Below are 27239 nucleotides of genomic sequence, written 5' to 3'. Positions count from 1 at the left end.
GGCCTCCCCCATCCCCGCTCCATTGTCCGCCGACGGAGAATGGATGGGCGTTCAAGTGAGAGAAGGCTTTTTAATCACACCGCATTGATTTTTGGGGATGTATGTGTGTACGTGCGTGCAACGGAAGGCAAAGGAGCTGAAACCATCCGCCCCTCCCACCTCTGACAACCCCCGTGCAGTCAAACATCGACCGGCTCAGATCCGTCAGGACGGAAAAGCGTGGGAACACAGGACCCCCCTCGTCTCGTTCAGCGAGCGGCGGAGGGGACGGCAGCATCGAAGCCGCAGCGCGGATGTCCTCGGCCATCCCGGGATCCGGGGGTGTGAAGTGGAAGGCCACGGCTCCCGCCTGGGATCGGTCCTGGAGGAGGAGAGGCCAAGGCCTGTCCAGTCGACCGGAAGCTCGGGGAGATTTGCTCACCCTTTTTCCCAGAGAGACAGCACGGTCGAAGCGGAGGATTAAACATGTTCGGAAATTATCCTCGCCTGGCCGAGTTTTCCGCGGGTTTTGGTGGTGAGTATCTGTCGCTCGGTTTCCCCAGGGTGACTTGGGCTGGGAGGAAGGAGGAGCGGAGGGAAGGGGGAGAAGGGGCTATTTAGGAAACGAGGTGGGGACTTACTGCACATTCAGAGGTTTTATTATTCTCCGAGCTCACCCCAACCAAAGCCAGTCTTAAAATGTTATGCTCTTAAGATAAATATTCGAAAACATAATCAATAAATACGATTGATGGATTGAAAAGAATTATTCTATGATTAAAGCTTCAGGCTTTCACCTCCTCTGTGGGGGGGGAAGGAACTTCTGGGTTCCACACTGCTCGCACGAGGGGGTCTCTGCGATTTTTGTAAGCACAGTGTGTGTGTGTGCGTGATTTTGTGTGTGTGTGTGATTGTGTGTTTGGGGGGGCAAACGTGTCCTCAGAAGAGAGGCGAGAGGGAACACCGGAAAGGGGAATGTGTGCGTGGGAAAGGTGAGCGGATAGGTGTACGTTTTGGGGGGTTGGGGGGGATGTGTGTCAGGAAGCAGGTTGGCCGAAGGGAGAGTATGTATTAATGTGGGGGTGTGTGTGTGAATTCATTCATTCATTCAATCGTATTTATTGAGCGCTTACTGTGTGCAGAGCACTGGACTAAGCGCTTGGGAAATACAAGTTGGCAACATATAGAGATGGTCCCTACCCAACAGCGGGCTCACAGTCTAGAAGGGGGAGACAGACAACAAAACAAAACATATTTACAAAATAAAATAAATAGAATAAATATGTACAAATAAAATAAATAAATAAATAAATAGAGTAATAAATACGTACAAACATATATACATATATACAGGTGGTGTGGGGAGGGAAAGGAGTATGAACAGAAGTAAAGGAAGGATCAGGAGGGGACCTGACGTCTCCCGGCAGGCACGAAAAGTGATATTTCATCGGTACACTGTCGCTACTAAGGAGCAAAAATGAAGCATTGTTCTATTGTCCTCTCCCAAGCCCTTAGTACAGTGCTTTACACACTGTAAGCGCTCAATAAATACGACTGAATGAATTGGGAAGGTGGTTTGGCAAGTGAAAGGCTCTTTCCTTCCAACCTTTCTGCTTCCCTTCCTCGATTTTATTGTTTTGATTTCTCCCCTGAAATTTGTGGGTTTGTCACCCTCCCCATAGCCACCGTGGGTATGTGTGTGTGTGCGTGTGTGCTTGTGTGTGTGTGTGTGTGTGCTTGTGTGTGTCTGGAGAACATCTGACTGAAGGCTCAGACAGGCGAGAGTCCAGACAGTGAGAGAAATGATGTTCTTTTCCTGCACTTTAGCTCAGGACTCCCTGTTATTTTATAATGATGGTATTTATCAAGTACTCACCATATACTAAGCACCGGGAGAGATACAAGATCACCAGGTTGGAGGGGAAAGAAAGTGCCTGGGAGGAGCCGTGTGGTGTAGTGGATGGAGCAGGGGCCTGGGAATCAGAAGGTCATGCCTGCTCCGTCACTTGTCGGTTTTGTGACTTTGGACAAGTCACTTCACTTCTCTGGGCCTCAGTTCCCTCATCTGTCAAATGGAGATGAAGACTGGGAGCCCCACGGGGGACAACCTGATTGCCTTGCATCTCCCCCAGCGCCTAGAACAGTGCTTGGCACACAGTAAGCACTTAACAAATACCATCATCATTATTATTATTATTATTATCCAAGCGCATTGATGATGCAGAAGGGAGAGCCGAGGAAAAGGGGGCTTAATTAGGGGAAGGCCCCGTGGAGGAGGTGTGACCTTAATTATGCTTTGAAGGTGGCCAGAGAAGTGGTGTGGCGTTTATGGAAGAGGAGGGGACTCCAGGCCGGGGGGAGGACGCCCACTGTTGGGTAGGGACCGTCTCTATATGTTGCCAACTTGTACTTCCCAAGCGCTTAGTACAGTGCTCTGCACACAGTAAGCGCTCAATAAATACGGTTGACTGATTGATTGATTGACAGGGGTCGGCGGCGAGATGGACGAGACGTAGGCCGGTGAGAAGGTGATCATTAGAGGAGCCGAGTGTGTGGGCTGGGCTGGAGTAGATCAGCGAGGTGAGGTGGGAGGGGACAACGTGCTTATGTTTTGGGGGGCAGGGGTTTGCCAGGATTCCTCCTCTCCTCCCCATTCCTGACACCCCCTTCTCTTTCCAGATCCTTCAGTCGCCGCCAGCTCAACGTCCTCGACCCCGGAGACGGAACTGACCCCGGGAAGACCCACGGATGTCCTCCCTGGCTTCATCGAGGCACCAGTAAGTGCTCTGGGGGCGGCTCCCCTCCCCCGGCAGGTCAGTGGTGGGGTGAGGGGGATCCCCCAGGGAAGGGTCAAGGTCATTCATTCATTCAATTGTATTTATTGAGCGCTTACTGTGTGCGGAGCACTGGACTAAGCTTGGGGAAGTACAAGTTGGCAACATATGGAGACGGTCCGACTGGACGTCTCATGGCCTACAAATGGGCCGTGATTACTCAGGGACTAGTAGCATTTGAAGCCTGAGTGGAGATGGGAGGGCTCTGTACTGACTGGCTGAGTTGGTTGGAATTCCGGGGCTGGGGGAGACTCCTCCCTCCTCATCCCCTCCCCACGACCCCCCAACTCCCGTCCCACCCCGGCCCCGGCCCCTGACCCGCTCATCTCCCCCTCGTCCCCCTCTCCATCACCCCCATCTTACCTCCTTCCCTTCCCCACAGCACCTGTATATATGTATATAGGTTTGTACGTATTTATTACTCTGTTTATTTATTTATTTATTTTACTTGTACATATCTATTCTATTTATTTTATTTTGTTAGTATGTTTGGTTTTGTTCTCTGTCTCCCCCTTTTAGACTGTGAGCCCACTGTTGGGTAGGGACTGTCTCTATATGTTGCCAATTTGTACTTCCCAAGGGCTTAGTACAGTGCTTGGCACATAGTAAGCGCTCAATAAATACGATTGATGATGATGATGATGATGATCTCCCGCAGAACGGGGTTGGCGGGCCGGAAGACGTGAAGCCTTCGCCGGGACTGTCCGGGCTCGGGACCGTGAGCTGCCCGTCGGCCAGCCCGGGCCTCCTGGCTAAGCACATCTGTGCCATCTGCGGCGACAGAGCCTCAGGTGACGGAGCCCCCTGCCCCTTTCGGTTCTCAAACTACACCCCGGGAAACCCACCAGGGGACCCCTCCGGGCCCTGAGTGCGAGGGATAGTGCGTTGGACTTCTAGCGTTGGGAAAGTCATTCAAGGGTTGGGGGTTTGAATCTCACCAAAATGGTGTTTCTTAGAGAAGCAGGTGGCTCTGTGGAAAGCGCATGGGCTTGGGAGACAGGGGACCTCTTCCTCCTCCCATTCTCCTCCTCTTCCTCCTCCTCCTTCTCCATCTCCTCCTCCTCCTCCTCATCAGTCAGTGGTATTTATTCATTCAATCGTGTTTATTGAGTGCTTACTGTGTGCAGAGCACTGCACTAAGCACTTGGGAAGTACAAGTTGGCAACATCTAGAGGCAGTCCCTCCCCAACAGCGGGCTCACAGTCTAGAAGGGGGAGACAGACAACAAAACGTATTAACAAAATAAAATCAATAGAATAAATATGTACAAATAAAATAGAGTAATAAATACGTACAAACATATATACAGGTGCGGGAGACGAAGGAGGTAAGGCAAGGGAGATGGGGAGGGGGAGGAGGGGGAGAGGATTTATTAAGCGCTTACTGTGTGCAGAGCGCTGTACTAAGCTCTTGGGAGAGTAATAAGAGAAGATAAGTAATAAGTAATAAGATAAGTAATAGGTAATTAGAGAAGCTGTGTGGCCCAGTGGAAAGAGCACGGGCTTTGGAGTCAGTGGTCATGGGTTCAAATGCCGGCTCCGCCGGTTGCCAGCTGTGTGACTTTGGGCAAGTCACTTCACTTCTCTGTGCCTCAGTTCCCTCATCTGTAAAACGGGGATTGACTGTGAGCCCCCCGTGGGACAACCCGATCACCTTGCAGCCTCCCCAGCGCTTAGAACAGTGCTTTGCACCTAGTAAGCGCTTAATAAATGCCGTCATTATCAATAACAATAACGACGGCATACGTTAAGGATTTACAAAGTGCCAAGCGCTGTTCTAAGCGCCGGAGTATAATACAACGGAGTTGGCGGACACGTTCCCTGCCCACCCACCGATTTAAGGGGGTTCCCTGACGGGGGTCTTCCCCTGCCTTTTCTCCTCCTCCTGGGGGGGTCCAGGGAAGCATTACGGGGTCCATAGCTGTGAAGGCTGCAAAGGATTCTTCAAGCGTACCATCCGGAAGGACCTGGTGTACATGTGTCGGGACAACAAAGACTGCTTCGTCGACCGGCGTCGTCGCAACCGATGCCAGTTCTGCCGCTACCACAAGTGCCTGCGCCAGGGCATGAAGCGCGAGGGTGAGGGACGCGGGCGCACGTATGCACTCGGGACATTTACCTGCATGGCACGTCACGCGTGTCACCCGAAGCGGCCCGGCCCCATGGGCAGAGCCCGGCCTACAGAGTCAGAAGGTCATGGGTTCTCATCCCGGCGCTGCCACTTGGCTGCTGTGTGACCGTGGGCAATAATAATAATAATAATAATAATAATAATAATAATAATGATGGCATTTGTTAAGCACTTACTATGTGCAAAACACTGTTCTAAGCGCTGGGGGGGATACAATGTGATCAAGTTGTCCCACGTAGGGCTCACAGTCTTAATCCCCATTTTTCCAGATGAGGTGACTGAGGCTCAGAGAAGTGAAGTGACTTGCCCAAGGTCACACAGCAGACTTGTGGCAGAGCCAGGATTCGAACCTATGACCTCTGACTCCAAAGCCCGGGCTCTTTCCACTGAGCCACGCTGGGCAAGTTGGAGAAGCAGCTTGGCTCAGTGGAAGGAGCCCGGGCTTGGGAGTCGGAGGTCATGGGTTCAAACCCCGGCTCCGCCAATCGTCAGCTGGGTGACTCGGGGCAAGTCACTTCACTTCTCTGGGCCTCAGTTCCCTCATCTGGAAAATGGGGCTTAAAACTGTGAGTCCCCTGTGGGACAACCTCATCACCTTGTAACCTCCACAGCGCTTAGAACAGTGCTCTGCACATAGTAAGGGCTTAATAAATACCATCAACATTATTATTATTAAGTCGCTTCACTTCTCTGGGCCTCAGTTCCCTCCTCTGGAAAATGGGGCTTAAAACTGTGAGCCCCCTGTGGGACAACCTCATCACCTTGTAACCTCCCCAGCGCTTAGAACAGTGCTCTGCACATAGTAAGCGCTTAATACATACCATCATCGTTATTATTATTAAGTCGCTTCACTTCTCTGAGCCTCAGTTCTCTCATCTGGAAAATGGGGTTGAAGACTGTGAGCCCTTTGTGGAACAGGGATGGTGGGCAACTCCGTTATCGTGGATCTACCTCAGTGCTTAGAACAGTGCCTGGAGTGTAGTAAGCGCTTAACAAATGCCATCATTATTAATTGTTATTATTATTATTATGGAGAACACAGCGTTCACCTATACCTCACAGGGGGCACATGTGATTCACCTATAGCTTGCAAGGGACACACACGCCATTCACCTTTAACTCACCCAGGGCATAGGCCGTTCACCTGTAACTTACATGGGAGACACACGCCTTTCACGTGTACCTCATCCGGGGCATCCACCATTCATGTGTACCTTATGCAGGGCATACACACACTCACACTCACACTCACACTCACAATCAATCAATCGTATTTATTGAGCGCTTACTGTGTGCAGAGCACTGTACTAAGCGCTTGGGAAGTACAAGTTGGCAACATATAGAGACAGTCCCTACCCAACAGTGGGCTCACAGTCTAAAACACTCACACTCACACACCCATCTGGAATCCCCCCCGTATCAGGGGTCCTATTTAGACACCTGCCCAATGTCTGCCACTTGTGTTCCCTGCCCATAATGAGCCTACAGTCTAGAGGACTGTATTATCAATTATAGCGGCGTGTGTGAAGTGCGGACTATGTGCTAAGCACTGGGCTAAACCCTGGGGTAGCTACGAGATAATTGGACCCAGTCCCTTGGGGGAAAAAGAAGGGTGGAGAGAGGGGAGATCTCTTTTGCACAGATGAGGATATTGAGACCCAGAGAGGGTAAGGGAAGCAGCGTGGTTCAGTGGAAAGAGCCCAGGCTTTGGAGTCAGAGGTCATGAGTTTGAATCCCGCTCCGCCACATGTCTGCTGTGTGACCTTGGTCAAGTCACTTAACTTCTCGGAGCCTCGGTTACCTCATCTGTAAAATGGGGATGACAACTGTGAGCCCCACGTGGGGCAACCTGATCACCTTGCATCCCGCCCAGTGCTTAGAACAGTGCTTTGCACATAGTAAGCGCTTAACAAATGCCATCATTGTGATTATTTATTATTAAGGGACTCCTTCAAGCGGGCCAGGGCCGAGCTGGGGTTTGGTTCCCGGGGTGGGTCTTGGGCGACCTGAGGCCGAACACCCCACTCTGGGCCCCAGACTTCGGGCCGCCAGCCAGTCAGCGGTATTTTTTGAGCGCTTACTGTGTGCAGAGCACTGTACTAAGCGCTTGGGAGAGTCCAATAGAGAGATTAAACTGACACGTTCCCTGCCCATAGTGAGTTTATCGACTGGAGGGCACCCGGGTCAATCAAGGTTCATGGGAACCAACCGGACGAGACTCTTTAGAGCGGCATCGCCCTTCTCGGAGAGGGTGAGGCTGGCATTTAAAACTCCGGCCCGGGACAGGCTGACCCCTCGCACCTCCAGTGACCCTTCATGGTGCCCTTCCCCCGGACCCCTGCCCTGCCTGGTGGTGCCGGGCACTGACCCCTCCACGTGTCTCTGGGCCCAGCGGTGCAGGAGGAGAGGCAACGGAGCCGGGAGCCCGGAGCGGAGCCCACGGGCACCGGCCACGAGGACATGCCGGTGGAGAGGATCCTGGAAGCAGAGCTGGCCGTCGAGCCCAAGATGGAGCCGGAGATGGATCGGGACCAGAATCCCCAGAACTCAGTCAGTGGGGGGCCGGCAGGGCGGGGCGGGGGGCGGTGGGAGAAACACCCAAGTCCTTTTCTCTCCCCAAATCCCCCAGGCCGCTCTGCCCGGACTTTCATTCCTGTATTTATTAATTCAGTCGTATTTACTGAGCGCTTACTGTGCGCGGAGCACTGTACTAAGCCCTTGGGAGAGGATAATGGAACAGTAAATAGACACAGTCTGGGAAGCGGCATGACGTAGTCGCTAGAGCCCGAGCTTGGGAGTCAGGAGGTCTTGGGTTCTAATCCCACTCCACCACTTGTCTGCCGTGGGACCCCGGGGAAGTCACTTCATTTCTCGGGGCCTCAGTTCCCTCATCTGATAAACGGGGCTTGAGAACGTGAGCCCCCCGTGGGACGGGGACCGTGTCCGACCCGATTTTCCGGTATAATAATGATAGCATTTATTAAGCGCTTACTATGTACAAAGCACTGTTCAAAGCGCCGAGCGCTGGGGAAGTTACAAGGTGATCAGGTTGTCCCACGGGGGGCTCACAGTTTTAATCCCCATTCTACAGATGAGGTAACTGAGGCCCAGAGAAGTGAAGTGACTCGCCCAAAGTCACCCAGCTGACAGTTGGCGGAGCTGGGATTTGAACCCATGACCTCTGACTCCAAAGCCCGGCCTCTTTCCACTGAGTCACGCAGCTTCTCACCCCAGCTCTTAGTACAGTGCCTGGCCCATTCATTCAGTCATTCATTCAATGGTATTTATTGAGCGTTTACTGTGTGCAGAGCACCGGACTAAGCGCTTGGGAAGTACAAATCGGCAACATAGTAAGCACTTAACGAATACCGTAATCATTATTATTATCACCTCACGTGCCCTGCTCACGACTGTGTGCAGAGCACCGGACTAAGCGCTTGGGAAGTACAAATCGGCAACATAGTAAGCACTTAACGAATACCATAATCATTATTATTATTACCTCATGTGCCCTGCTCACGACTGTGTGCAGAGCACCGGACTATAAGCACTTGGGAAGTACAAATCAGCACCATAGTAAGCACTTAACGAATACCATAATCATTATTATTATTACCTCACGAGCCCTGCTCATGATGAGCTCACGGCCTAGTGGGGAGTTCTGAAGTGATGTGATGGCCCCCTCCGCCCCTGTCCCTCTCTCCCCGCCTCGGGTCCCTTCCCGGGGATCCGCCACCAGAGCAACGATCCGGTCACGAACATCTGTCACGCGGCCGACAAGCAGCTGTTCACCCTGGTGGAATGGGCCAAGCGGATCCCCCACTTCTCCGACCTGGCCCTGGAAGACCAGGTCATCCTGCTGCGGGCAGGTGAGCCCCTTCCGCGGGGAGCCGGGTTGGGAGGCTGGGGTGCCAGGTCCGCAACTCTTGGCCTGCGCTAGGGGAACATCCGGGCAAGGGGGACGGAAGGGGTCACCTTCATCGGTTCCCTGGGGAGAGGGAGCATGGGGAATCGGTTCTTCTTCTTTCTTCTTCTCCTCCTTCCTTCTTCTTTCCCTTCTTCTCTCTCTTCTTCTCCCTTTTCCCCCTCTTCTTCTCCTCCCTCCTCCTTCTCCCTCCTCCTTTCTTCTTCTCCTTTCTTCTCTCTCTCCTCCTTTTCCCTTCCCCTGTCCTCTCCTTCCTCCCTCTCCCTCCTCCTTCTTCTCCTTTTTTCTCCCTCCTCCTCTCCCTCCTCCCGTCTTCTCCTTTCTTTTCCCTCTTTCCTCTCTCTCCTCGTTCTTCTCCTCTTCCTTCTTCTTTCCCTTCTTCTCCCTTTTCCCCCTCTTCTTCTCCCTCCTCCTTTCTTCTTCTCCTTTCTTCTCTCTCCTCCTTTTCCCTTCTCTTGTCCTCTCCCTCCTCCTTCTTTCTTCTTCTCCTTTTTTCTCCCGCCTCCTCTCCCTCCTCCCTTCTTCTCCTTTCTTTTCCCTCCTTCCTCTCTCCTCATTCTTCTCCTCCTTCCTTCTTCTTTCCCTTCTTCTCTCCCTTCCTTCTTCTTTCCCTTCTTCTCTCCCTTCTTCTCCCTCCTTCCTCTCTCTCCTCCTTCTCCTCCTTCCTTCTTCTTTCCCTTCTCTCTCTTCTTCTTCCTTTCCCCCTATTCTTCTCCCTCCTCTTTCTCCCTCCTCCTTTCTTCTTCTCCTTTCTTCTCTCTCCTCCTTTTCCCTTCTCCTGTCTTCTCCCTCCTCCCTCTCCTTCCTCCTTCTTTCTTCTTCTCCTTTTTCTCCTTCCTCCTTTCCCTCCTCCTTTCTTCTCCCTCCTTCCTCTCTCTCCTCCTTCTGTCTTCTCCTTTCTTCTCCCTCCTGCCTCTCCCTCCTCCTTCTGTCTTCTCCTTTCTTTTCCCTCCTCCCTCTCCTTCCTCCTTCTTTTTTCTCCTATCTTCTTTGTCCTCCTCCCTCCTCCCTCCTTCTTCTCCTTTCTCTCCCTCCTCCTTCTCCCTCCTTCTTTTCTTCTCCTTTCTCCTCTCTCTTGCTTCTTTCTTCTCCTTTCTTCGTCTCTTCTCTTATTCTTGTTTTCTCCTTTCATCTTTCTTCTCTTCTTCTTCTCCTTTTCTCCTTTCATATTTCTTCTCTTCTTTCTTCTCTCTTCTTCTTTCTTTCTTCTTCCTTCTTCTTCCTTCTTCTCATTCAACAGAGGCGAGATACACATTCCAATCAATCCATAATAGTGTGAACTGTAAGCCCATTTTTCACTTTGTTCGGGGAGACAGACAGACAGATGCAGAAGCAGAGTGGCTTAGTTGGAAGAGCCCAGGCTTGGGAGTCAGGGGATGTGGGTTCTAATTCAGGCTCTGACTCTTGTCTGTTGCGTATCCTTGGGCAAGCCATTTAAAGTCTCTGTGCCTCAGTTACCTCATCTGTAAAATGAGGATTAAGACTGTGAGCCTCACCTGGGACAACCTGATTACCTTATATCGACCCCAGCGCTTACAGCAGTGCCTGTCACATAGTAAGCACTTAATAAATACCATTATTATTATTTTCATTACTAATAATAAAGATTTCCGGCCCCTTGGTCGCTTTGGGGTCCTCTGAGATGTTAGGGGCTAGGGTCGGCCTTCCAGAATCCCTCACTTCTCGCCCTTCCAGGCTGGAACGAGCTCCTGATCGCCTCCTTCTCCCACCGCTCCGTGTTTGTGCAGGATGGCATCCTCCTGGCCACCGGCCTGCACGTGCATCGCAATAGTGCTCACAGCGCCGGCGTCGGCTCCATCTTCGACAGGTATTTCACCCCCTCCGCCGGCACCCTCCCAGCCAAGTAGAGTATGTGAGGTCAACAGAACCGGGGTCACGGGGGGAAGTATCCCAGAACTCTTCCTGGGCCTGAGGGGTCTTGGTCCCAGCCAGAAAGGGAAGGGGGGGGGGGGTCTCTCTGACAGTCTAATTTTCTTGCTTCCCCCCCACACAGGGTCCTGACGGAGCTGGTGTCCAAGATGAAGGGCATGAGGATGGATAAGTCGGAGCTGGGGTGTCTCCGAGCCATCGTGCTCTTTAACCCGGGTAAAAGCCGCCTCGTGACCCCCCACGTGCCCCAAGGCCCTGCTTCCCCCGGGCCTGCACCTCGTCGCGGCCTACTGGAAAGAGAAGCATTTTGTTGAGCGCTTACTGTGTGCAGAGAACTGTACTAATCGCTTGCAAGAGGTCAATAGAAAAATAAAGACATTATCCCTGCCCCCAGCCAGCTTACAGTCTAGAGGGGGAAGACAGACATTAATTTGAATGAATAATAGGTATAACAATGATGATAATAATAATAGCAGTGTGGTCTAGTTGCTAGAACCCTGAAAGTCAGGAGGACCTGGGTTCTAATCCCGGCTCCGCCACTTGCCTGATGGGTGACCTTGGGCAAGTCAATTCACTTCTCTGGGCCTCAGTTCCCTCATCTGGAAAATGATGATGAAGACCGTGAACCTTTTGTGGGACAGGGACTGGGTCCAACCGGATTATCTTTTTTATGGCATTTGTTCATTCATTCATTCAATCGTATTTATTGAGTGCTTACTGTGTGCAGAGCACTGTACTAAGCGCTTGGGAAGTACAAGCCAGCAACATATAGAGACAGTCCCTACCCAACAACGGGCTCACAGTCTACTCTGTGCCAGGCACTGTATTAAGCTCTGGGGTGGGTAAAATCTAATCATAACCGTGGTATTTATCAAGCATTTACTATGTGCCGGACACTGTACTAAGTGCTGGGGCAGATACAAGCTAATCAAGTTGGGCACAGTACCTGTCTCTTTTGGGGCTCGCGATCTTAATCCCCATTTTCCAGGTGAGAGAACTGAGGCTCAGAGAAGTGGTGTGACCTGCCAGAGGTCACACAGCAGATAAGTGGCGGGGCCGGGATTAGAACCCAGACCAGGGCTCTATTCACTAGGCCACACTGCGACATGATGATATGCCGGCCTCCTCTTTTTCAGAAGCCAAAGGTCTGTCCAGCCCCTTGGAGGTGGAGTCCCTGAGGGAGAAAGTGTATGCTACGCTCGAAGGATACACCAAGCAGAAATACCCCAGCCAGCCAGGCCGGTGAGAATGATAATAATAATAATAATAATAATAATAGTAATAATAATAATAATAATAATAATGATATTTGTTAAGCACTTACTATACTAATAATAATGATGACATTTGTTAAGGACTTCCTATGTACAAAGCACTGTTCTAAGCGCTGGGAGGATACAAGGTGATCAGGTTGTCCCACGTGGGGCTCACGGTCTTCATCCCCATTTTACAGATGAGGTAACTGAGGCCCAGAGAAGTGAAGTGACTTGCCCAAAGCCACACAGCTGACAAGCGGCGGAGCCGGGATTTGAACCCATGACCTCTGACTCCCAAGCCCGGGCTCTTTCCACTGAGCCGCGCTGCTTCCCTATGTGCCGAGCACTGTTCTAAGCGCTGGGGAGATGATAATGATGGCATTTATTAACCACTTACTATGTGCAAAGCACTATTCTAAGCGCTGGGGAGGTTAAAATATGATCAGGTTGTCCCACATGGGGCTCACAGTCTTAATCCCCATTTTACAGATGAGGGAACTGAGGCCCAGAGAAGTGAAGTGACTTGCCCAAAGTGGCACAGCTGACAAGTGGTGGAGTCGGGATTCAAACCCATGATCTCTGACTCCAAAGCCCAGGCTCTTTCCACTGAGCCACGATGCAAGTTAATCAGGTTGGGCCCAGTTCCTGTCCCACACGGGGTTCACCCTCTTAATCCCCATTTTGCAGATGAGGGGACTGAGGCCCAGAGAAGGGAAATGACTTACCCAAGGCAACACAGGAGAGACAGCAGCATCTGCAAAGACGGGTCTGGCGCCGTCCAGCGGCTTCCCCTGCGCCCTCGGCTGATGGTCAGGGAAATGGGGGGCCCCAAAGTGACCAGAGGGACCCCCAGAAAGGGAGAGGGAGGGGCTCCCCCCCCACCTTATCATGAGAAGCAGAGTGGCTCAGTGGAAAGAGCCCGGGCTTGGGAGTCAGAGGTCATGAGTTCTAATCCCGGCTCTGCCACTTGTCAGCTGGGTGACTTTGGGGAAGTCACTTCACTTCTCTGGGCCTCAGTTCCCTCATCTGTAAAATAGGGATTAAGACTGTGAGCCCCCCGTGGGACAACCTGATCAACTTGTATCCCCCCAGCGCTTAGAACAGTGCCTTGCACATAGTAAGCACTTAACAAGTACCATTATTATTATTATTATTATTGTTCTCTGGGCCTCAGTTCCCTCATCTGTAAAATGGGGATTAAGACTGTGAGCCCCACGTGGGACAACCTGATCACCTTGTATCCCCCCGGCGCTTAGAACAGTGCTTTGCACATAGTAAGCGCTTAATAAGTACCATTATTATTATTATTATTATTATTCTCTGGGCCTCAGTTAGCTCAACTGGAAAATGGGGATGAAGACTGTGAGCCCCCCGTGGGACAACCTGATCACCTTGCATCCTCCCAGCGCTTAGAACAGTGCTCTGCACATAGTAAGCACTTAACAAATGCTATTATTATTATTATTAATAATAATAATAATAATTATCCTCCTCTCCTCCATCCACCCATCTCCCCTGCGGGCGGGGCTGGAGAGCCGGGCCGAGAGACGGTGCAGCGTCGCTCCCCAGCGGCCACAGGGGGAACTTCACCCAGCCGCAGCTATTATTATTATTATTATTATTAATAATAACATTTATTAAGCGCTTACTATGTGCCAAGCACTGTTCTAAACGCTAGGGAGGTTACAAGGTGATCAGGTTGTCCCACGTGGGGCTCACAGTCTTAATCCCCATTGTACAGATGAGGGAACTGAGGCCCAGATAATGATAATAATAATAATAACAGTATTTGTTAAGCGCTTACTATGTGCAAAGCACTGTTCTAAGCGCTGGGGAGGTTACAAGGTGATCAGGTTGTCCCACGGGGGGCTCTCAGTCTTCATCCCCATTTTACAGATGAGGTCACTGAGGCCCAGAGAAGTGAAACGACTTGCCCAAAGTCACACAGCTGACAATTGTCAGAGCCGGGATTCGAACCCATGACCGCTGACTCCAAAGCCTGGCCTCTTTCCAAGGAGCAACGCTGCTTAATAATAATAATAATAATAATAATAATAGTAATAATGTGTAGTCATTTATTCAATCATATTTATGGAGGGCTTACTATATGCAGAGCACTGTACTAAGCACTTGGAAAGTATGTTTAGCAATAGAGACAACAACAATAATAATAATAATGATCATCATCATCATCATCATAATCATAACAATAATGGTATTTGTTAAGCGCTTACTATGTGCCTAGTACTGTTTTAAGCCCTGGGGAGAATACAAGGTAATCAAGGTTGTCCCACGTGGGGCTCACAGTCTTCATTCCCATTTGACAGACAGTGCTCTACACACAGTAAGCGCTCAATAAATACGATTGAATGAATGAATGAATGAATGGATGAGGGAACTGAGGCCCAGAGAAGTGAAGTGACTCGCCCAAAGTCACATAGCTGTACAACCATAACAGACACAGTCCCTGTCCACAAGGAGCTAACGGTCTTTAAGGGCCTGGTCGGAGGGCGGTGGGCTTGGGGCTCGGGGGTTGTGGAGACGAAGGGTGGTGGGGAAAGATGGTGGGCGTGGGGCTGAGATTCGGGGGTCACGACCCCCCGGGCTCCCCCTGACCCTGATGGCTCCAATCCGACTCCCGTCCTCAGGTTTGCCAAGCTGCTGCTGCGCCTACCGGCCCTGCGCTCCATCGGCCTCAAATGCCTGGAGCACCTGTTTTTCTTCAAGCTCATCGGCGACACACCCATCGACACCTTCCTCATGGAGATGCTGGAGACCCCGCTCCGCCTCACCTGACTCGCTGATGCCCTTTTCATCATCATCATCAATCGTATTTATTGAGCGCTTACTGTGTGCAGAGCACTGTACTAAGCGCTTTTGCCCTCCAGGTCACCTGATTGTTGCCCTTTCCCGCTCCTGGTCACCGGACTATCCTCCATCCCTTCCCGCTCCTGGTCACCTGACTGCCCTCCATCCCTTTCCACTCCAGGTCACCTGATTGTCCATTGCCCTTTCCCACTCCTGGTCACCTGACTATTCCTTCCCACTCCAAGTCACCTGATTGTCTGTTGCCCTTTCCCACTCCAGTTCACCTGGTTGTCTGCTTCCTCTTCCCATTCCAGTTCACCTGGCTGCCCTCCTCCTTTTCCCCTCCGCATCACCTGATTGTTGCCCTTTCCCACTCCAGGTCACCTGATTGTCCGTTGCCCTTTCCCACTCCTGGTCACCCGACTACCCTCCATCCCTTCCCACTCTAGGTCACCTGACTGTCGGCCATCCCTTCCCGCACCAGGTCACCTGATTGTCCGTTGCCCTTTCCTGCTCCAGTTCACCATCACCTGATTGTCTCCTTCACCTTCCCACTCCAGGTCACCTGATTGCCCATTGTCCCTTCCCACTCCAGGAGACTTGACTGCCCTCCATCCCTTCCCACTCCAGGCCACCTGATTGTCTGCTGCCCTTTCCCACTGCAGGTCACCTGGCTGCCCTCCATTCCTTCCCGCTCCAGGTCACCTGACTGCCCTCCATCCCTTCCCACTCTAGGTCACCTGATTGTTGCCCTTTCGCACTCCAGGTCACCTGTTTGTCCATTGTCCTTTCCCGCTCCTGGTCACCCGACTACCCTCCATCCCTTCCCGCTGTAGGTCACCTGACTGTCTGCTGCCCCTTCCCACTCTAGGTCACCTGATTGCCCCTTGTCCCTTCACACTCCAGGTCACTTGACTGCCCTCCATCCCCTCCCGCTCCAGGCCACCTGATTGTCCGTTGCCCTTTCCCGCTCCAGATCACCTGACTACCCTCCATCCCTTCCCGCTTCAGGCCACCTGATTGTCCGTTGCCCCTTCCCGGTTCAGGTCACCTGACTGCCCACTACCCACATCACCTGCCTGCTCTCCACCCTTTCTTGCCCAGGCCCCCCGACTCTCTCCCACCCCCCCAGGGTCCACTGGGACCACCACCTCCACCCCCACCAACAGTGGCACGGGGCTCCGGGAGGAAACACCATCCAGCATAATCCTTCCTCCCTGTCTTCTCCTCCAACCCCTCCCTCCCACCCCACTGTGGCCACTTGCCTTCAGCTGAGAAGCCTCTTCCCACACCTGAGACCTCTGAGGTAAAGTTTTGTACAAGTGAGAGGCCCTCCACGATGGTGGGAGAGTGTGGAGGGGGAACCTCTGGCCAAACCCTCTGTACAAAGAATTGGTTTAAATTATTTTTTCACTTGCCACAGAAAAAGCCAAATGAATAAAAAAACGATAAAATCATAGCAAAGATTTTGGCCCCGTCCAGAGCCTATAAGGTGTAGACGCAAGGTTTTGAGACCAGACTCGGGTCCCTGTCCCAAACGGAGCTCACGATCCCTCTTATCCCCATTTTACTGGTGAGGAAATGGAGGCCCAGAGAGGTTCAGTGGCTAGGCCCAGGTCCCACAGCAGGCCAGGAGCAGAGTGGGGACTCTGGCTCCCAGGCTTGCATTCATTCATTCATTCAGTGGTATTTATTGGGCGCTTACTGTGTGTAGAGCACTGTACTAAGCCCTTAGAAAAGCATAATAGAACAATAAATGGACACATTCCCCACCCACAATGAGTTTACAGTCTGGAGGCGGGGAGACAGACATCAATACAAATAAATACATTTATGGAAGCTCTGGATGACCATTTCCCAAGATTCCCTGCAGGGAAATCAGGGCACCTGGTACTGCCAGAAACAATCTGGGCTTGGGAGCACAGAAGGGAGAGGGGCAATAATAATAACTGCGGTATTTGCTAAGCACTTACTGTCCCGGCCACTGTACTAAGCGCTGGGGTAGCTACAAGATAATTGCGTTGGATATAGTCCCTGTCCCTCACGGGGCTCACAGTCTTAATCCCCATTTTACAGGTGAGGTAACTAGGGCACAGAGAAGTGAAGTGACTTGCCCAAGGTCACATAGCAGACAAGGGGCAGAGCAGGGATTAGAACCCAGGTCCTATTGACTCCCAGGCCCAGCGGCTTTCCATTAGACCATGGGGAGGGGGAATCTGGCAAGAGCCAGGATGGAGGGGGAGTTCTCTGGGGAGGGGGTCGTCCACAGCCCAGACTATCTTGCCTAGTGGGCAGGATGTGACCAGAAAGCCGGCTTTGGTTGTGTTTCTGAGCTGGTCAGATTGACCCTGAGACAACCTGCTGAGAAAAGAAGTGGAGAAACCGATTCGGGGAGCCCCCAGTTATTCCAAGGGGCAGAGAAACCCTAGCACTTCTGATTGGAGGGGTGTGGTGGAGAAACCGAGGCATAAACAGCCCCAGAACCCACCTCTCCTCCGGCAGAGGAGACCGAATGTGAGAGACTCAGCTCTGCGCCTCGCCTCTCGACTTGGAGCCGCTGGACACCTCTTCTGTCCACCTAAAACCAGATTGGGCGTCGACTGGGGGAGTCTAAGTCTAGGCTACTCAACAGCGGTCATTTTCCCGCTGGACCTTCCTCCAGGGGGTTCATCAGTGACCAGCCCCGGGACTCCACTCCTTCGGCCGCCCACATCCACTTTCCCGGGCCCAAGAGGTCAAGGGGTGCTTGGATAGATACGTGGACGGTTTGGTTCATGACGGACCCAGAAAAGGGATTTGAGGGGTGGTCAGAGCTCCCTTGAAGTGTCCGGTTACCCCTCCTTAACCCCAAAGCTGCACATCCTCACCCCCAGACTGTAAGCTCGTCTCGGGCAGGGAACGTGTCTACGACTCTATTCTGTTGGACTCTCCCAAGCAGTAAGTGCAACGACATGAAGCTGTCCTTCCCTCTCCTCCTCCGGAGCCCCCAGACTCACCGTCTGGGCGGCCCCCTGCCCATCTCCAGCGCCAGTCCGTCCCCCTCCAAACCTAGGGCCGCTAAATGCCATCTCCCTTGCCCGGAGGGGGGAAGAAAAAGAATCCTTTGCTCATCAATTAGCATCAGTAATGACTCCGCATCCGTCAGGCCGGCATCGTAGTAGAGGGGCCTAAGGAGGCCGGAGCGTATTAAGGGTTGGGGGGCTACTTTGAACACAAGACAGTAGCCCGGCGGGGGTCTGGCTGACGTCTATTCATCCCCCCCCAGAGTCAGCTTTGTCAAGCCCTCGGCTAGGACTCCTTCGCGGGCCACTGATTAACTCTCCAGGCCTCGGTGGACAATGACCAGGTCGCCCTCAATTAAGGCCCAGTGGGGTGATGATGTCATTAAAGGGCAGATTAGGGGGGTCTCCGCCAGGACCCGCTATTCGGTTATTAGTTAAAAACACCGAGGTAACAAACCCGATTTAACGGTCTCGGTTCCATCTTGTAGGAATTTTTCCCAGCCCGGCCCTCTCGCCGGGATGTCGGGACTCAACCGCGGAGCGGGGCAGAATGGATTCAGTCGGCGTTCTGGGCTATAAAGTACAAAGGTCCTCCATGAAACTAGGGGCTGGGGTCATTTTCTCGGCCCCGGGGAGGGGCGTTTCCGACCCAGTGGTCTCCGGGAACGTTCCGTGAGGCGGACAGGCCCGGAGGGATTCTTGGAAAATTCTTGGAAAATGGCTCATCGTAATAATGATAGCCGTGGCGTTCGTTAAGTGCTTACCATGTGCTGAGCGCTGGAGGGATACAAGGCAATCAGGCCGGACGCAGTCCTCGTCCCACAAGGGGTTTGCCGTCTTAGGGAAGCAGCGTGGCTTCCTGGATAGAGCCCGGGCCTGGGAGTTGGAAGGAGCCGGGTTCTAATCCCGGCTCCGCCACTTGTCGGCCGCGTGTGACCTTGGGCAAGTCGTTTCACTCCTCTGGGCCTCAGTGACCTCACCTGTAAAATGGGGATTTAGAGAGTGAGCCCCAAGTGGGACAGGGACTGCGTCCAACCTGATGACCTTGTGTCTACCCCCACGCTTAGTACAGTGCCTGGCACATAGTAAGCACTTGACAGATGCCTCAATATCATAGGAGGGAGGACAGATGGTGAATCTTCATTTTACAGAGGAGGAAACTAAGGCCCAGAGAAGGGAGGCGACTTGCCCGAGGTCCCCCAGCAGGCGGGCGGCGGATGGAAGATGGAACTTTTGTATTTTCACACAGTGGAAACCGATTAGCCGGTAGCCACCCCGGGACTCAGTCCGGTGACCGGTACGTAATAGGTGTTCAACAAATGCCAAAACTATTATTATCACTACAAACAACAAATTCTCAAGGAGTCAGAAGAAGCGGTTGTGGCCTTGCAGATCATCATCATCATCAATCGTATTTATTGAGCGCTTACTGTGTGCAGAGCACTGTACTAAGCGCTTGGGAAGTACAAGTTGGCAACATCTAGAGACAGTCCCTAACCAACAGTGGGCTCACAGTCTAAAAGGGGGAGATGAGCCCGGGCTTGGAAGTCATAAGGACCTGGGTTCTAATCCCGGCTCCGCCACTTGTCTGCTGTGCGACCTTGGGCAAGTCACTTAATGTCTCTGTGCCTCAGTTCCCTCATCTGCAAAATGGGGATTAAGACTATGAGCCCCCCGAGTTGGACAACCTGATTACCTCGTATCTACCCCAGTGCTAAGTTCAGGGCCCGACACATAGTAAGCGCTTCAGAAATACCATGAAAAAAACCCCAAACCGAACAGAATCGCCTGCCAAGTTTTCCCCTTTATTTTTTCTTAAAGTTTGGCTCAGCGGAACAAAGCATCTCTTCCCCCCTCATTCTTCAAATCCCTCCGTTTCCGAAAGATCATGACCAACGTCGACAAGTGTAAGCCCTTTAGAAATATGCCCCAAGGTGAAATCCCCCGAAACCAGACACGATCTTCAGAATGGATGTTTGACCGAGGAATTCCAGGCCCGTTCCTCAGATGTTCCCGTGGCTCACGGACGATATTTCCTTCTCGTGTATTTCCTGTGCGCGCTCGGAGAGGAGGGGGAGATGACTCAGAGACGGGGAGTTCAGGAGGCAGGAGCTGCTTGGGGAAGGGAAGGGGACAGCTGGAGGGAGAGCGATGAGAAAAATGCCTCAGGTGGGGGACGGATTTGACGTTTATTCGTCTCGGTTTGGGCCGGGCCCAAGCGTGGGTTTTTATCGGGAACGCTGCGGAATTCCAGCCTCCCGGGTCAACCGGACTGGGGCCCTGACGGATTCCAAGATCCGCAGGAGCAGGGGAGAGCTGTCGGAATTTCGGAGATGTTTCCCGAGCGGCATTTCTGTGGGGCCCAAGTTCATACTAATAACTGCGGTATTTGTCAAGCGCTTACTATGTGCCAGACGTTGTAATAGGCGCTGGGGTGAACACAAGCGGATCGGATTGGACACAGTCCCCATCCCACGTGGGGCTCAGGGTCTCCATCCCCATTTTACAGATGAGGGAACCGAGGCCCAGAGAAGTGGAGTGATTTGCCCTAGGTCACACAGCAGACAAGGGGCAGGGCCGGGATTAGAACCCAGGCCGAGTTGGTGCTGGGAAGGGAGGCGGGGGAGAGGAGGGTCTCCGGTGGGTGGAAATTGACCAAACTTTCAGATCGAGACCCCGAGCGGAGGAGTTTAGTGACGCTATAGATGCTATATAGCACCTGTATATATGTATATATGTTTGTACATATTTACTACTCTATTTATTTATTTATTTATTTTACTTGCACCTATCTATTGTATTTATTTTATTTTGTTAGTATGGTTTTGTTCTCTGTCTTGCCCTTTTAGACTGTGAGCCCACTGTTGGGTAGGGACTGTCTCTATATGTTGCCAATTTGTACTTCCCAAGCGCTTAGTACAGTGCTCTGCACATAGTAAGTGCTCAATAAATACGATTGATGATGATGATGATGATGATGATGACGGTGGCTTGTCTGGCATCATTCATGGGTCTTTTGGGTTTTCTTCATGGTATTTTTTAAATGTTTACTATGTATCAGGCGCTATCCTAAACACCAGGGTAGATCCAAGCTAATCAGGTTGGACACAGTCCCTGTCCCACATGGGGCTCCCGGTCTTCACCCCCATTTTCCAGATATGAGAATTGAGGCCCAGAGAAGTGAAGTGCCTCGCTCGAGGTCACACAGCGGATGAGTGGCGGAGTCGGGATTAGAACCCAGGGCCTTCCGACGCCCAGGCCCGGACTCTACCCACTAGACCGCACCAGGGGAGGGATCTGAGAAGCAGCGTGGCTCAGTGGAAAGAGCCCGGGCTTTGGAGTCAGAGGTCATGAGTTCAAATTCAGCTCCGCCAACTGTCAGCTGTGTGGGCAAGTCACCTAACTTCTCTGTGCCTCAGTTACTTCATCCGTAAAATGGGGATTAAGACTGTCCCCCTCCGTGGGACAACCTGATCACCTTGTAACCTCCCCAGTGCTTAGAACAGTGCTTTGCACCTAGCAAGTGCTTGATAATAATAATAATAATAATGGCATTTATTAAGTGCTTACTATGTGCAAAGCACCGTTCTAAGCGCTGGGGAGGTTACAAGGTAATCAGGGTGTCCCACGGGGGGCTCACAGTCTTAATCCCCATTTTACAGATGAGGTAACTGAGGCACAGAGATAAATACCATTTATTATTATTATTATTATTATCATCTGAGGGGCACCGGTGGGCGGGGGTGTGGATTTGGGGCTCTGGGGAGGGGGCTGGCTTTGAAGCCGGTGGGAGAGCCGGCCAGGTTTGATTTTCATGAAGGAGAGTAAGATCGGCCTGACCTCCAAAGTCAAAGGGAGGTGAGGTAAAAAGAGACGAGAGGGGAGGATTTTGCTTTCATCTCCAACAGGCCGGGAGGGAGGAAGATAAGGTTGAGACAGTCACTTCAAGGCATCTGGGTGGGAGAGAGAAAAATCTGTCTGGAAGCGGGTGGTCAGCGGGAAGAGACGGAGGAAGGAGGCGCCCAGAGGAAATAGGCAAAACTCACACGCTCCGCTCCTTTGACGCCAACCTACTCCCTCGGCCTCGTTCTTCTCTCTCACTCTCATCGTCATCATCATCAATCGTATTTATTGAGCGCTTACTATGTGCAGAGCACTGGACCAAGCGCTTGGGAAGTACAAATTGGCAACAGTCCCTACCCAACAGTGGGCTCACAGTCTAAAAGGGGGAGACAGAGAACGAAACCAAACATACCGACAAAATAAAATAAATAGGATAGATATGTACAAGTAAAATAAATAAATAAATAAATAGAGTAATAAATATGTACAACCATATATACATATATACAGGCGCTGTGGGGAAGGGAAGGAGGTAAGATGGGGGCCCGTCCTCCCCTCGGGCCTGGAATTCCCTTCCCCTTCCCACTCTCCCCCTCTTCCTAGCCTTACGAAAATCACATCTCCTCCAGGAAGTCTTCCCTGATTAACCTCCAATCTCCCTCAGCTCCGTAACCCTCCCAACTCGATTTCAGTGCTTTCCCGCTGCTTCCACCCCCTAGACTGTCAGCTCGCCGTGGTCAGGGTCTGTTTATTGTTCTGTGGTACTCTCCCAAGTGCTTAGCACAGTGCTCTACACACAGTAAGCGCTCAGTAAATACAATTAGATAAGCCCCCACACCCTATTTCTTAAGTACAAGCCCATAGCCCGTGCAGACTCATGGGTCTGTTTGCTGTCCTTTCCCAAACGCTTAGTACAGAGCTTTGCACACAGTAAGCGCGCAATAAATATGACTGAATGAATGGATGAATCGTAAGCTCTCTGTGGGCAGGGATTGGGGCTACCAACTCCGTTATACCCTACTTTCCCAAGCGCTTAGAGCAGTTTCTGGACTGTGAGCCCATTGTTGGGTAGGGACCGTCTCTATATGTTGCCAACTTGTACTTCCCAAGCGCTTAGTACAGTGCTCTGCGCACAGTAAGCGCTCAATAAATACGATTGAGCGAATGCTCAGCACACGGTAAGCACTCACTAAATAGCATCGATCGAACATTTTGTCGAGAAAGAGCTGCTGCTGCTCCTGGCCCCGGGGTCATCCATAATCATTTATACTATAAATTATTTATTTTTATTAATGTCTCTCTAACCCCCTAGGATTTTTTTTAATGGTATTTGTTAAGCGCTAACTCTGTGCTAGGCGCTGTACTGACCTAAGCTAATCGAGTTGGACTCAGTCCCTGTCCCAGGTGGGGCTCGGAGTCTTCACCCCCATTTTACAGATGAGGGAACTGAGGCCCAGCGAAGTGAAGTGACTTACCCAAGATCACACGGCAGACAAGTGGTGGAGTCGGGATGAGAACCCGGGCCCTTCTGACTCCCACGCCTGGCTCTAACCACTAGGCTACACTGCTTCTAGACTGTAAGCTCGTTGTGGGCAGAGAATGTGTCCTCTATTGTTATACTGTACTCTCTCAAGTGTTTAGTACAGTGCTCTGCACACATTAAGCGCTCAGTAAATATGATTGAATGAATGCTTCTCTCCTCAGTTCCCTCATCCGTAAAATGGGGATTAAGACCGTGAGCCCCATGTGGGACAACCTGATCACCTTGTATCCCCCAGCGCTTAGAACAGTGCTTTGCACATAGTAAGCGCTTAACAAATACCATTATTATTATTATTATTACTCACCAGAGACACCAAACGTTCCCATTGATTCCTAGAAGAAATCTCCATCCCTCTCAGTCCCTATTTCATTCATTCATTCAATGGTATTTATTGAGTGCTTACTGTGTGCAGAGCACTGTACTAAGCGCTTGGGAAGTACAAGTTGGCAACATATAGAGACGGTCCCTACGCAACGGCGGGCTCACGGTCTATTTGAATTAATCACTATTTACTCCAAGTTAGATAATAATAATGATGGTATTTGTTAAGCGCTTACTATGTGCCAAGCATTCATTCATTCATCCATTCAATCATATTTATTGAGCACTTACTGTGTGCAGAGCACTGTACTAAGCGCTTGGGAAGTACAAGTTGGCAACATATAGAGACGGTCCCTGCCCAACGGCGGGCTCACAGTCTATTTGAATTAATCACTCTTTGCCCCAAGTTAGATAATAATAATGATGGTATTTGTTAAGCGCTTACTATGCACCAAGCATTCATTCATTCATCCATTCAATCATATTTATTGAGCACTTACTGTGTGCAGAGCACTGTACTAAGCACTTGGGAAGTACAAGTTGGCAACATATAGAGACGGTCCCTACCCAACGGCGGGCTCACAGTCTATTTGCATTAATCACTCTTTGCCCCAAGTTAGATAATAATAATGATGGTATTTGTTAAGCGCTTACTATGCGCCAAGCATTCATTCATTCATCCATTCAATCATATTTATCGAGCACTTACTGTGTGCAGAGCACTGTACTAAGCGCTTGGGAAGTACAAGTTGGCAACATATAGAGACGGTCCCTACCCAACGGTGGGCTCACAGTCTATTTGAATTAATCACTCTTTACCCCAAGTTAGATAATAATAATGATGGTATTTGTTAAGCACTTACTATGCGCCAAGCACTGTTCTAAGCGGTGGGGGAGATACAAGGTCATCAGGTTGCCCCAGGTGGGACTCACAGTCTTAATCCCCATTTTACAGATGAGGGAACTGAGGCTCAGAGAATAATAATTGGGAGAAGCAGCGTGGCTCAGTGGAAAGAGCCCGGGCTTTGGAGTCAGAGGTCAGGGGTTCGAATCCTGGCTCCGCCAAATGTCTGCTTTGTGACATTGGGCAAGTCACTTAACTTCTCTGAGCCTCAGTTACCTCATCTGTAAAATGGGGATTGACTGTGATCCCCACTTGGGACAACTTAATCACCTTGTATCCTCCCCAGCGCTTAGAACAGTGCTTTGCACATAGTAAGCGCTTAACAAATGCCATTAAAAATAATAATATAATGATGGCTTTTGTTAGGCGCTTACTGTGTGCCAAGCACTGTTGTAAGTGCTGGAGGAGGTACAAGGTCATCAGGTTGCCCCACGTGGGACTCACAGTCTTCATCCCCATTTTACAGATGAGGGAACTGAGGTACAGAGAAGTGAAGTGACTTGCCCAAGGTCACACAGCAGACAAGCGGAGGAGCCAGAATTAGAACCCATGTCCTCTGATTCCCAAGGCCGGGCTCTTCCGACTAAGCCACACTGTTTCCCCAACACAATGTCTCCTCTTTCATCATCAATCGTATTTATTGAGCGCTTACTGTGTGCAGAGCACTGTACTAAGCGCTTGGGAAGTACAAGTTGGCCTCTTTCCTTTCCTCTCTCTTTCATTTCCTCTCTCCGTCCGGCTCCGGTGCCCTCTCTCTACCTCTCAGTGTGACCACCGGCCCCTTGGACTGGCCAGTGTGCGTCCGTCTTTCCGGGAGTTGTTGTTGTGAAGGTGTGTCTCTGTGGCAGTGTTTTGTGTGGCTGTGTTTCTCCCTCTTCGTGCGTACCAGTTTGACATCCCTGCCTTCACGTCTGTGGATAAACATGATTCTGTGTGCTCTGGATGTATTTCCTGCACACATGGGTATGTGTCTGTACACGTACGTGTGTATGTATGCATGTGTGTGTGTGTATATTTGTACATATTTATTATTCTATTAATGATGTGTATGTAGCTCTAATTCTATTTATCTACTTCGATGCTATTGACACCCATCTACTTGTTTTGTTGTCTGTCTCCCCCCTTCTAGACTGTGAGCCCGTTGTTGGGTAGGGATTGTCTCTATCTGTTGCCGAATTGTACTTTCCAAGCGCTTAGTACAGTGCTCCGCACACAGTAAGTGCTCAATAAATACGATTGAATGAATGAATGAATGAATGTGTATATGTGTGTGTACATATTTGTACATATTTATTATTCTATTAATGATGTGTATAGATCTATAATTCCATTTACCTACTTCGATGCTATTGACACCCATCTACTTGTTTTGTTGTCTGTCTCCCCCCTTCTAGACCGTGAGCCCATTGTTGGGTAGGGATTGTCTCTATCTGTTGCCGAATTGTACTTTCCAAAAGCTTAGTACAGTGCTCCGCACACAGTAAGTGCTCAATAAATACGATTGAATGAATGAATGAATGAATGTGTATACGTGTGTATGGGTGTTTGTGTATATTTGTACATATTTATTATTCTATTAATGATGTGTATATATCTATAATTCCATTTATCTACTTCGATGCTATTGACACCCATCTACTTGTTTTGTTGTCTGTCCCCCCCTTTCTAGACTGTGAGCCCGTTGTTGGGTAGGGATTGTCTCTATCTGTTGCCAAATTGTATTTTCCAAGCGCTTAGTACAGTGCTCCGCACACACTAAGCGCTCAATAAATACGATTGAATGAATGAATGAATGTGTATGGGTGTGTCTGTATATTTGTACATATTTATTATTCTATTAATGGTGTGTATAGATCTATAATTCTATTTATCTACTTCGATGCTATTGACACCCATCTACTTGTTTTGTTGTCTGTCCCCACCTTTCTAGACTGTGAGCCTGTTGTTGGGTAGGGATTGTCTCTATCTGTTGCCGAACTCTATTTTCCAAGAGCTTAGTACAGTGCTCCGCACACAGTAAGCGCTCAATAAATACGATTGAATGAATGAATGAATGAATGTGTATATGTGTGTGTCTGTATATTTGTACATATTTATTATTCTATTAATGATGTGCATATATCTATAATTCTATTTATCTACTTCGATGCTATTGACACCCATCTACTTGTTTTGTTGTCTGTCTCCCCGCTTCTAGACCGTGAGCCTGTTGTTGGGTAGGGATTGTCTCTGTCTGTTGCCGAATTGGACTTTCCAAGTGCTTAGTACAGTGCTCCGCACACAGTAAGCGCTCAATAAATACGATTGAATGAGTGAATGAATGAATGTGTATATGTGTGTGTATATTTGTACGTATTTATTATTCTATTAATGATGTGTATATATCTATAATTCTATTTATCTACTTCGATGCTATTGACACCCATCTACTTGTTTTGTTGTCTGTCTCCCCCCTTCTAGACCGTGAGCCCGTTGTTGGGTAGGGATTGTCTCTATCTGTTGCCGGATTGTACTTTCCAAGCGCTTAGTACAGTGCTCCGCACACAGTAAGCACTCAATAAATACGATTGAATGAATGAATGAATGTGTATATGTGTGTATGGGTGTTTGTGTATATTTGTACATATTTATTATTCTATTAATGATGTGTATATATCTATAATTCTATTTATCTACTTCGATGCTATTGACACCCATCTACTTGTTTTGTTGTCTGTCTCCCCCCTTCTAGACCGTGAGCCCGTTGTTGGGTAGGGATTGTCTCTATCTGTTGCCGAATTGGACTTTCCAAGCGCTTAGTACAG

The 27239-nt window shown here is 50.4% G+C and overlaps 1 protein-coding gene across 1 annotated transcript; it reads left to right on the top strand.

The window, feature by feature from the left end:
- The first annotated feature begins 196 nt into the window (after positions 1 to 196).
- On the top strand, positions 197 to 14822 carry RXRG (retinoid X receptor gamma). The gene is made up of 10 exons (XM_038758244.1): positions 197 to 514; positions 2659 to 2756; positions 3472 to 3604; positions 4712 to 4891; positions 7336 to 7493; positions 8683 to 8812; positions 10564 to 10696; positions 10883 to 10974; positions 11895 to 12000; positions 14663 to 14822. The coding sequence occupies exons 1-10, from the start codon at positions 466 to 468 to the stop codon at positions 14808 to 14810; spliced, it is 1227 nt and encodes a 408-aa protein (XP_038614172.1). The 5' UTR covers positions 197 to 465; the 3' UTR covers positions 14811 to 14822.
- Positions 14823 to 27239: the final 12417 nt, after the last annotated feature.

Source organism: Tachyglossus aculeatus, chromosome 16, assembly GCF_015852505.1.
Source record: "Tachyglossus aculeatus isolate mTacAcu1 chromosome 16, mTacAcu1.pri, whole genome shotgun sequence".
Lineage (NCBI taxonomy): Eukaryota > Metazoa > Chordata > Mammalia > Monotremata > Tachyglossidae > Tachyglossus > Tachyglossus aculeatus.
This window is presented reverse-complemented; position numbering and strand designations above follow the sequence as displayed.